Here is a 12,359-nt window from a genome sequence, read left to right as displayed (position 1 = left end):
CGCAATAATTTCTATTTCTAAATCTTTCCTGAAAACGCAAAGTTTATTCACCAAGGTTCCCTGAGGACTCTTTTCATTTCACCTTTCAACTGTTACAGAATAAATCAGCTTTCCTGGAGCTGGAAGGGAAGCACTCAAAGCATTGCCGTATTACATTAAGATTTGAAAGATCTTTTGGTAGAAGGAAGGAAGAGGGAACATGAAGAGATTTGAATGAAAATCCATCAGAGGTATAGCCAAATCCTTCATAGCAAATTATTATTCCAACAAACTCCAGAGTAGGAACCAAGAAAAACTGTCTGGCCTGAGGATTTTCATAACGTGTAGGTGAGTGCTGCAAGGTGAGAGACTGAAAGTCTTAACGAGAAAAAGGAGTAGCTGTGGAGAAAAGGGAAACTCTTGGTAGAAACTCTTCCTACCAACGTCCAGCATAAACCCAACTCAACTGAACCACTGACCTTCCTGTCACACCAAAGCACACACCAACTGAAATCCTCTCACTTCCTAAAGCTGTGTGACCCGGTTGCACAACAGTGAAGAAACACAGTGAGTCACTACCACTTGGCTGCTAGCTCTCTTCTAGAGTGCATTATGCAAGATATTTCAATATTCTAGACTGCCCAAAGTACTTCATGGTCACTCCTTTCAAGAGCAGACATCCCGTGAGCTGGCATGCACCACAGGGGTCAGAGACAGGGCAGTTCAAAGACAGGAACGTTCAGTGCCTCTAAGCTAGAGCCAGCCCAAGGCACCGCTGCCTTCCCCACCAACACGACAGTGGCCCGGGGCCTGCAGACTCCAAAGCCGGATGAGAAAGGACAAGCCCCCGGCTGTGCCGCCCGCTACACCAAGGCGGGTGTGCACCACCACCACCAAGCACCACCAGACACACGGTGAGCACAGGACAAGAGAGCTGAGCTGAGCACTGCTGGCAGGAGAGCAAAGCCTAGACCCAGAAAGCACAAAGATGAGGGGAAGACGACCGACAGCAAACACCCGAGTGGGCAGGGACACCACACAGATGCCGCCACGAGGACGGCGGGGAGACGGACACCGGACAGGACGGTGCTGCCGCACAGGACCAGCGCAAGGCGGGACTTACTCATCGCTTTACACACAGCCATACAATAATCCTCAGACTCAAAATTGTTCCTGTTGCCGCCGCAGCCGCCATATATAAAGCGCACGCACTTTCCCTTGGAGAGGTCGAAGTACCAACGAGGCATCACGGCCCGGCAGGGTCCCGCCAGCGCCTCCTGGGAGCAGACAGCTGTGTGAAAACGGTCAGAGTGTCAGCAGGACAGAGGCAGTGATGTCAAATGTTTCAAAATGCTACAGGCCAGCAAGCCGGGGATGGGCTGGGGGCGGCCTGAGACAGGACAGAGCCCAGAGGCCCTGGCCGGCAGAATGCTCCAGCTCAGGCCAGCCGTGCTGAGGACAAGCTGCTTCCCCATGGAGGAGAGACATTTAGGAACTGGGATAAATATTTTTTTGGCACCCTCTGGAGTCTAGATCTAAGTTTAGATGGACGTAGAGCAATCCCTTTGTCTCACAGCTGTGAGAGCCTTGCATTTCTGATCTGTTCAGTGGAGTTATCTGCCTAGTCTGTCTATTCAGGAGACAACGTGAGTGGAAAGGCTGTTTTAAGTGGTGATACCGGAGTAAAGACTAAAGCACCTAGAACAGACAACTGTTTTCCTTTTTTTTTTTTTTTTTTTTTTTTTTTGTTGAGACGGAGTCTTGCTCTGTCGCCCAGGCTGGAGTGCAGTGGCCGGATCTCAGCTCACTGCAAGCTCCGCCTTCCGGGTTTACGTCATTCTCCTGCCTCAGCCTCCCAAGTAGCTGGGACTACAGGCACCCGCCACCTCACCCGGTTAGTTTTTTGTATTTTTTAGTAGAGACGGGGTTTCACTGTGTTACCCAGGATGGTTTCGATCTCCTGACCTTGTGATCTGCCCATCTCAGCCTCCCAAAGTGCTGGGATTACAGGCTTGAGCCACCGCGCCTGGCCTTGTTTCCCATTTTTATGTTCTCTGAGGCAAATCATAAACTTCTCAACTGGTTAAGTAATTTCCCCCAACTTGGGGCCTAAATAATTCTTCAGATCGTAATTGCTTTCAAATATACAATCAGCAGGTGGCTGCATGTTACTGGCTCTGGAACTACTGCAACCTTTTCTTGTTTTAATTGGCAGGATGAAAAAAAACTGCAGGCCCTAATCTGTTACCAACAGGTCAATAAATTTCACCCTCCCAACTAAAACATCTAGACAAATAGGGCAGCCTACAGATTAGAACAAACGCAGGAAAAGAAAAACCAAGAAAGCCAGTTCTATTCTAGGAGGCCAGGACTTGAGTGGTATCTAAGAGGGGAGCTCCCCTTAGGGAGGGAATATTTTAGGCTGAATGTGGAAGAATCCTGCTGAAGGGAGGACTATGCTTTCTTACTCTCTAGTCCTTGCTCTCTAATTCAATCCTACACCTCTCCCTGGATATGCCTGCCTGCCCACTTTGTTAAGACGGCACCATCACTGCACTGAAGAGCTGAACTCACCTTCAGTGCAGAGATACCACACCTTTCCTTCTATGACTGACTTACCTGTAACAGACGCAATGCAAAAGTCTAAGTGAATAATTACCATGTGGATTTCAAAGCCATGGCTCTACATGGGGTTACCTTTGACATCGTGAGTAATTTCCTTGTCTGACATGGTGCCATCGCTGTTGGGTTCAGTGGGGTTCTCCTCATTGTAGTCATCTCCTTTAAAGGTGTCGTAGTAGTAATCTCGGTCTTCCACCACTTCCTCCCCTTCTTCCTCATCCTCATCATCCTCATCCACAGCTGCTTCTGTGAAATCTTCCAGATCTGCTTCAGTAGGAAATTCACTGAAGGCCAAAATAGAAAAAAGGAAGGTTAATAACCCCTATGTGCAAAGCACAACAATGGGTCCCGTCTCTATTCTGAAACACAAAAACAGACGCAGGAAATAAGCTCAATGCACATTTCACTGTGCCACTAAGCCCCTGAGCCCAGCTACATCAGCAAACGGGAAGCATTTGAATCTAATCATGATAAAACAGTAAGACAAATCCAAATTCAGGGATATTATGTTAAACAAATGGCATGGACTCTTAAAAAATATCATGGTAGGCCAGGCGTGTTGGCTCAAGCCTGTAAGCCCTGCACTTTGGGAGGCCGAGACGGGCGGATCACGAGGTCAGGAGATCGAGACCATCCTGGCTAATATGGTGAAACCCTGTCTCTACTAAAAAATATAAAAAACTAGCCGGGCGAGGTGACGGGCGCCTGTAGTCCCAGCTACTCGGGAGGCTGAGGCAGGAGAATGGCGTAAACTCGGCAGGCGGAGCTTGCAGTGAGCTGAGATCCGGCCACTGCACTCCAGCCTGGGCGACAGAGCAAGACTCCGTCTCAAAAAAAAAAAAAAAAGAAAAAGAAAAAAAAAAAAATCATAGTAACCTGCAGAAAATAACACAGCCCAGAATGACGTAAATACAAAAGTCACAGGTACTCCTGTGATTGGTGATGGCTAGAATGAAATGTTAAGCTTAATCAACTCTAGCAGAACACAAAGGAATGCCCAGCTTATCCAGAAGTGAGGGATTAGCAGCCAGCAGCCATCTTTACCGAAGGGCTAACGAAAAGGCAAAATGACTTCACAGCTCAAAGTAGAAGTTACCTTTTATAAATATCATAGTCTTCCTCTTCATCTTCTTCTTCTTCTTCCTCTTCCTCCTCTTCTTCCTCCTCTTCTTCTTTTGACACAGACCCAATAATCTTTGTCTGAGGGCAGCACACATATTCAGTGCCATGGAACTGGTCTACCCCACATGGGAGCAGCATGCCGTAGCTATACAAGGTCATTCCCTGAGTCAGACACGCCTAAAATAAACCCACAGACCATATCAGAACATACTCCAGAGTATATGTAGTCAAATACACTCTGATCTCTACCCTCAGACAAAATAAACCCTTATCAAATCACTTCGCAATGCTTTCTCTTATGAACACATAAATGTTCTGTCAAAAAACTGTAATATTATTGTAAGATTTATACATGTTAATTTACAATGGGAAACATGATCTGGTCCAAAAATACTGAAATCCAAATGTGGAAAAAAGTAAGGAAAAGAGACGTTTTCTTCTAATAATGACCAAAGCCAGATAAGGTGGTCAATGTTAATTTATATCCATCACCGGCGCAAGTACTACTACTTCAGTATTTGATCCAAGGAAGGCTACTGACAAAAGAGCAGAGCCAGCCGTATCACAGAAGATAAGAAAGGGTATTTCTTACCACCAGAAAAGTGAGATGGCATGCAATCCTGCCTGTGCATATGTCCAGACCCACATTTTCTATAACTGGCGATTTCCATGCAGGCCTTAGGGTTAGGATGGTTTCCTGGGAGCCTCACCAGCAGCATACACTATTCTCGCTCAGCCACCTCCTTAACATCCTCAACTTCAGGAGCTGGACTGTCAACGCTGAACTGTCCTATACAAATACCTACTTCTCTCCCAAAAATTTCTAACTTGTAAGACAGAAGTAATTATAAATCTTAAGGAGATAAGGGGGAAACAAAAGTAACTGAAAAGCATGGTGAGATTTGGAGAAAACTGCTACCTTCTCTCCTAATAGATACAACAACAGCTGACTTTCCCCCGCTTAGTTCTCTTACCTCTTTGACTACTGTGTGCCAGTGCTGGTGATTCTCGCACACCTCCATCCGCTCTTTGTGGAAAAACTGGCACTTTTCTGGAACTAGCAGGACATCACTTACAAATTCACCCACTGGAAAAGAGAACCTTTGTCAAAGTGGATCTGACCACGATTTCAAGGTGAAAATGCCCCTCACTGAAGTTTGTGATGATAGTTTACACAGCCAGGAGCAGCCCGGTATCTCAACTTACTTTCAAATGGTTTAGCAACACAAAAATATATATGAGATGCAGAGAGAGAAAAACATCAGGCAAAACTGGAGAATCTAGGTAAAGGGTATAAAGGTATTCACTATTACACTTTCTAAAACTTGTCCCAAAAAGTTGGGAGAAAGATACACACAGCTGTTTATTTACAGGGGAAAACAGTGGTATCTGATTTGTTTCCAAATCATTAGGGTTGTGAGGGAGTGGGCCTATAGAAGGAGGAAGACTGGCTCATGAACTGATGATGGTTACACAGCTGGGCAACCAGTACATGAGGGTGAACGGTACCATCGTCTCGTTTGGCCATGTTTGTAACTTGCCACAATAAAAGGTTAGAAACATATAATATACACATCACTGGATGGTCACCCCAAGGCTCTGATTCAGCAGTGTAAGGTGAGGCTCAGTAATCTGCGCTGCACATACGTCTGCCATGTGCTCCACACAGTGTAGAGGGAGAGAAAGAGAGGGAGAGAAGAGTGCTTAGCCCAGGGAGAGATGCAGGAAGCAGTGGCAGAAGATGCAGCAGGCAGGGTAACCTCTGAGGTTACGAGGGGAAAACCCTGAAAATATCATGAGAAAGTAATGTGGTCTAAGAAAGGGCTTAGGCTCAGCTAGTGGGAAGTCTATACAGACCCGCCCCAGCCTCGCCATCATGGATGGGTCTCTCAGGATCCTCTGCCTTGGGCCTCAGGCTCAAGCACTGAAGTCAGTCTTTCTATTGCCCCAGTGGTAAGAGGAAGGCAGTTGCTGATGTGGTAAGTATGGGAAGATGGGCTCCTGACATAACAAGCTGTAGCAGTGGAACAGCCCCCCCACATGAAAACAGCGTCACAAATGGCAGTCGTGTTTCTCAGCACTGCTAGCACAGGGATTTTGGGATCAAACAGCTCAATGTGACACTGAGGCAGGAATGCAAAAGTGAGCTTGACACACTGCTACCCTTGAGAACCCCAAAGGCTCTAGGGGAGGCTGTACCTGCATACAGGCTTTAGCAATCAACTAGACTTATAATCACTGCTTAATTTAAAAATAGCAAAAACACCAATGGTAAGCTAGAATCTGCCTCTACGGGGACGAACAACCCTAATACTCAATCTAAGCAGAAATCACTTCAATTCTGACATCCAACCACCAACTCACATGGTTTAATGTGATTATTCTGAATTAACTAGGCCGTTTTTATATTTGTTCATTTATGACAAAAAGCACCAGAAGCGTATACTTAAGGAAAAGTCTGTGTAGGGCTGAATGCCAACGTTCAATCTCAGCACTGTCATCTACTAAGAGAGTAATCTCAGCCAAGTTACTTAACCTTTCTGTCCCTCGATTTCTTTATCTTGTGGGGACTAAATGACATAATCTACACAACAAGAAAAGCTTAGGGCCGGGCGCGGTGGCTCAAGCCTGTAATCCCAGCACTTGGGGAGGCCGAGACGGGTGGATTACGAGGTCAGGAGATCGAGACCATCCTGGCTAACACGGTGAAACCTCGTCTCTACTAAAAAATACAAAAAAACTAGCCGGGCGAGGTGGCAGGCGCCTGTAGTCCCAGCTACTCGGGAGGCTGAGGCAGGAGAATGGCATGAACCCGGGAGGCGGAGCTTGCAGTGAGCTGAGATCCGGCCACTGCACTCCAGCCTGGGCAGCAGAGCGAGACTCCGTCTCAAAAAAAAAAAAAAGAAAAGCTTAGAACAGAAACTGCTGCTCCACATTTGAGTTTGTTGTTTAAAATAAAAACAGAAACTGATACCTGGTAGGCATTATTGATGTTAATGTTACTGTCAAGTCTTGGGTAACGAGTTTTATACGAACTATACAACCACACTCATAAAGCAATTTATTTTTAAGCAACACTTAATGCACTTTAATTTGTAAAACCTCACTTTTAAATGTACAATTGCAACATCAAAAAAACTTAAAGCAGCAATTTCACTACTAATCTATATTCTATATAAACACTACAACGTTTTTTGTTTGTTTGTTTTTGTTTTTGCTTTTGAGATGGAGTATCTGTTGTCGCTCTGTTGTCCAGGCTGGAGTGCAGTGGCGTAATCTCAGCTCACTACAACCTCTGCCTCCCGGGTTCGAGCGATTCTCCTGTCTCAGCCTCCCAAGTAGCTGGGACTACAGGTGCGTGCCACCACACCTGGCTAATTTTTTGTTTTTAGTAGAGAGAGAGGTTTTCACCATGTTAGCCAGGATGGTCTCGATCTACTGACCTTGTGATCCACCTGACTTGGCCTCCCTAAGTGCTAGGATTACAGGCGTGAGCCACCGTGCCCGGTCAGAAATACTACAACCTTTAACTAAATCTACACAACACCTTGGATAAACTCAAAAATGATGCAAAGTAAAAGCAAGCTGTAAAAGGTCAGGTACAGTATGATGCCATTAATGTAAATTTTAAAACACAAAAGCATTGTTTATAGATGCATGTGAATGTTGCAAAAAGAACTGAGTTCAAGACCAGCCTGGCCAGCATGGTGAAACCCCCGTTCCTACTAAAAATACAAAAATTAGCCAGGCATGGTGGCGGATGCCTGTAATTCCAGCTACTCAGGAGGCTGAGGTTGCAGTGAGCCGAGATTATGCCACTGCACTCCAGCCTGGGCAACAGAGACTCCATCTCAAAAAAAAAAAGATGGAGATGAAGCAAACATGACAGAACATTGAAGAACTGAAATCAGGAGGGTGAGCATATGAGCAACCATCACATTATGTTTTATCTCTTCAGGATGCTTGGTATAATATTTCAGAATTAAAGTTTAAAATCAAAACCTTTTTGGAAATGCCAAAAATTTAATAAAATAATTCCATGCTAAACCATAAAATTAAATGCCACTAATCTTCAGCTATTCCATGACTGAGTCAATCTGTCTGATCTCTAAAAATCAAAAAGAACACCTCTGAATTTGAAAACAAACTAAATTCTAAAATTTAACTTTTTTTTTTTTTTAATGTTGTCTCATACCATCACCCAGGCTGGAGTACAGCGGCGCAATCTCGCTCACTGCATCCTCTCCGTCCCAGGTTCAAGCAATTCTTCTGCTTCAGCCTCCTGAGTAGCTGACATTACAGGCGTTCACTACCATGCCCAGCTAATTTTTACTATTTTTAGTGGAGTCGGGGTTTCACCATGTTGGTCAGGCTGGTCTTGAACTCCTGATCTCAAATGATCCTCCTGTAACCAGCCTCCCAAAGCGCTGTGATTACAGGCATGAGCCACCATGCCTGGCCTAAATATATATATATATATATATATTATATATATATATATATATATAAAAATATAAATATATATAAACAAATATAAATATATATATATATATACACACATTTTCTTTTTAACCGTACTCTTTGATTCAATAATTCCAGTTCTAAAAATATACCCTAAGGATGTCTGGAGGCAGTGGCTCACGCCTGTAATTCCAGCACTTTATGAGGCTGAGGCAGGCAGATCACTTGAGGTCAGGAGTTCAAGACCAGCCTGGCCAACATGGGGAAACCCTGTCTCTACTAAAAATAGTAAAAATTAGCCAGGCGTGGTGGCGAATGCCTGTAATCTCAGCTGCAGGGTGGAGGTGGGGGGCGTGCACGGGACAAAGGCTGCGGTGAGCTGAGATCACACCACTGCACTCCAGACTGGGTGACAGAGACCCTGTCTCAAAAAAAAAAAATACACACACACCCTAGGGAAATAACTAGGCAAGTGAATTAAAATATTCATTAGTGTTATTAATATCAAAAAACTAGAACAAACCTAAAGGTCCATCAAGAGGGAATTAATTAAATGATAATACATATATACAACAGAATACTAAGGAGTTACAAGAAATATGGCTTATGTGCATATTTAACATGGACATTTTTCCATGGCAGTTTAATAATTTTTAAAATCATTGAACAAACAAAAGCAAACCCACTGCATATCTCTAACCCCTTCTTCAGGCTAGTTACTTAAGGCCAACTTTATCTTTTTTTTTTCCAACCTTATCTTTTATTCAAAGACGTACGTATCCCTAAAAGTAGCACATGATAATAAAAGCTCAACAAATGTCAAATAAAAATAAACAGAACTTAAAAAATAAACAGAGGAGCATATGTAGTATAATCACATTTAGGGAAAAAACATTTAAAAGCATATACATTTCCACGTGTATCCAAGGAAAACAATTTTCATCTATACCCCAAAATGTTAATCACAGTCAACTTAGTACAGAAACTGAAAATAATTGCTTTTGTCCCCTTTCCCCAATGCAAACTTCTTTTATTGAAAAATAAACTCCTTTTAAAAAAGACTGAAAGAGGAAACACATTTCAATCCCAGCATCCGCTCTATCATTTCATTGCTACTCTTTGCCTTTGCTACAATTTTTTATCAGAAGCTCCTAGGGAAAATAATTTACCTAGGCAGATCAGCATTACTCTGTTTTATAGAACACTGAAAATGGTTTGCTTTCACTTTAATAGTTTATATCCAATCTGGTAACATCCTCAATTTAATCAGCAAAGTATAATACAATTGCCACAACTTCCTAAGTCACTGACAAACATAAAGCTCTATTGTTTTTGCTGATCAATGAATACGGCAACATAGCAAAACCTAACCTATACGATATTCATTTAAGCTGCAGTTAGGATTTATCTCCAATTTCTAATCATCCCTGTGATTCAGCTTTTCTTTCCTACTACTTCTCTCCAGCAGTGCTGTGGCAGCGATCCAGGTTTTAGAGCTTTTTCAGAGTTGCTGAAATTCCTTTCAGAATAAATAACAAAGGCTATTTACCTACTTGAGGAAACCTCCAACACCAACACCCATGTGTATAAGTTACATCTACTACATACCCTGACATGACTATTACACACTATATGCCTGTATCAAAATATCTTGTGTACTCCATAAATACAGACACCTACTGTGTACCCACAATAATTAAAAATTACAAAAATTAAATAGTGCAAACAGGAAAACCATGTAATTTAGGGAGGTGGTAAAAGCTATACCCAGGTGGGAGAAAACAGCCTATGTAATGAGGCCAGGTGGTCACCCGAGGTATGTTTCAGGGAAAACAGGGTTCAGAGAAGTGAAGGATCCACGCTACCTCTCACGAGTGGAACATTCACCTTGCACAAGTTCCACATCAGGAACAGGGTGAACTGTCGATGGCTGTCATGAACTCAAAGGCTAGATTTGTAAAAGGACACCTGCAATGGACAAGGCAATTACGCCAACAGACCGAGGTACAAATGCAGCAGACAGCACCTCAAAGCTGCCGAGACCAGTTCTGTTTTCAAAGTAGATATTAAATCAGAACTTTCGTAGTTTTCATATCACAATAACACTACCTGTCCAAATCTCTGTCCAAAAATAACCAAAAACAAAAAACAAATCATCTAAGGCCCAGATCTGGATTTCAAAATAGCATTCCCCACTAAAAGAAACCACGGTGTCTTAAAGAAAACAAACTCCAGGAGTGGAGTAGGGAAAACACAGAATGGACTTGGAGAATCTTTTGTATCAGAAAGTAAAGTTCTCAAAGAATGATAGGGACAAGTTAAAAGGACACAGGAACCAGCATAAAGGGGCCCCCACTGGCCAAATGCAGACAATGAGTATAAAATAAAGCAAATGAATGTAGACGCCATCTTAGCCAGGTGATGAAACAAACTGGTATCGCACAACTCCTACTATGATGCAGTGAGAACACTTCTGTGATACACCCCTCAAAAATGAATAAATCAAAAGGATCACAGAAAAACACAAATTGCAAGGCATTCCATAAGGAAACTGAGCTCTGTGCAGTGGCAGTATTATAGCCAATGAGGTTTATCCGAGGCGTGAATATTGCTAATTGAAAACTTCTATAAAGGAACTGGCCTGTAGTTTAAAAAAAAAATCAATGTCACAAAGGAAAGGAAATACGCAACGTGTAATCTTAGATTAGATCCTGGATGTTACTAGAACAACAAGTGAAACCCGAGTAAGGTCTGTAGATTAGATATTGGATCAACTAGATGTTGCCTATAAGATCTTGATTTTTGATGACTATACCACGGTTACGTAGGATAATTTCCTTGTTTTTTAAAAATACACACTGTAGTATTAAGGCATAAGGATACCATGTTTGCCTTATTGCCAAATGATTCAAAGAGCAACAAGTCTCAAGTATGTGTGTGAGGGGTGGTGGGAAGGGAGAATAAGACTTTTTACCACATTAATCAAACGTTAACAGTTGGGAAAATCTGAAATCTGGGTGAGGGGTACACAGAGGAACTCTGTGCCATTTTTGTAACCATTCTGTAAATTTGAAATTATTTTTAAACTATTATTTTTTAATTTAAAAAAGCAATAGCAACTCTAAAAGACTATCATCAAAAGGCTTTCTAAGGAGTCTATGGGGGAAAAAGGTGGTGGCCATTATTAACTAAATGATGTCAGTTCTGCCTGGGTGCTCAAAGGGGAGGTGATAGTGGAAGGCACACGGAGACATCAAAATCTAACTGATAAGGGAGAACTGCAATATGTCTTTTCTACTCCCTCCCTTCAACTCCAGTCATGTCGTCCCTCATTAGTTTAGGCTCAGGCAACTGTGCTTATGTAAAACTACCAATGGATATCTCTACTGATTGATTAAGAAGTTGTCCAAATGGATACTGGGGTAAACATGAATAACTAACTGTCTGAAGTAACACCAAAGATTGTATAACGTTTTATTTAGTGACCACAACGCAAAGAAGGTACCAAATGGATATGGTTAAACTGTCTTTTATGCATTTCATTAACAACAGTATTATTGTTTGGTTCTGTAACATGCTAACAAATTTAAACTATATCATTTGGAAATAAAGCAATAAAATAAAATTTCGGTTGTGTACCAACTACAGCAGCATTCTTGTATTATAATTATCGTAAACAGTATATCCTATATTCTAGGCACTACCATGGTGCTGAGGGGACAAAAAGACTAAAACAGGGTTGCTGCTGGCAAGGTGTTCACAGCATAGTTGGAGAAAGGTCTATGAACAATCATGGTACAGTGTGATAAGTGCAATGGCAACAGCAAAGAGTATTACAGAAACCTGGATGAATGGAGAGAAAGTAAGACCAGGAAACTCCTGAGGTAAGCCGTGCAGGAAGAACTTCCCAAGCAAAGTCAGCAGAGGAAAGCCATTCCAAACGCTGAGAGCTGGATGGTGCATGACCCAGCACCCTGGGGTGGTCAATGCTGATAAAGTCTAAAGCATGAGATCACAGACAACAGGGGAGTGTTGAGTAAGGGCCAGATCCTGGAGTTTTGAAGCCATGCTAACGAGTTTCAACATTCAAGATTTTGTGCATGAGAGACATGATTCGGTCTTTATTTTCAATCAGCAGGCAACAGATTGTGGACAACCAGCACTGAGAAACAGCA

The 12,359-nt window shown here is 42.7% G+C and overlaps 1 protein-coding gene and 1 pseudogene across 4 annotated transcripts in view; one reads left to right on the top strand and one right to left on the bottom strand.

The window, feature by feature from the left end:
• APLP2 (amyloid beta precursor like protein 2) overlaps nt 1–12,359 on the bottom strand; it is a 71,761-nt gene that overhangs the window by 20,663 nt on the left and 38,739 nt on the right. For 2 of the 4 annotated variants that reach the window (XM_033204311.1, XM_033204312.1), the window contains exons 4-7: nt 4,698–4,810; nt 3,698–3,900; nt 2,677–2,885; nt 1,103–1,270 (exon numbers count right to left, since the gene is read on the bottom strand). In XM_033204311.1, the coding sequence (XP_033060202.1) occupies nt 1,103–1,270; nt 2,677–2,885; nt 3,698–3,900; nt 4,698–4,810 (693 nt within the window). The remainder of the gene's footprint in view (nt 1–1,102; nt 1,271–2,676; nt 2,886–3,697; nt 3,901–4,697; nt 4,811–12,359) is intronic. The other 2 variants (XM_033204313.1, XM_033204314.1) reach the window with 1 other exon arrangement.
• Nucleotides 10,739–10,902, top strand: LOC117081928 (annotated as a pseudogene).

This window comes from Trachypithecus francoisi, unplaced genomic scaffold (genome assembly GCF_009764315.1).
Source record: "Trachypithecus francoisi isolate TF-2019V2 unplaced genomic scaffold, Tfra_2.0 Lachesis_group8, whole genome shotgun sequence".
In the NCBI taxonomy this organism is placed as follows: domain Eukaryota; kingdom Metazoa; phylum Chordata; class Mammalia; order Primates; family Cercopithecidae; genus Trachypithecus; species Trachypithecus francoisi.
The sequence above is the reverse complement of the archived record's forward strand: the minus strand, read 5'-3'. Positions and strand labels throughout refer to the sequence as shown.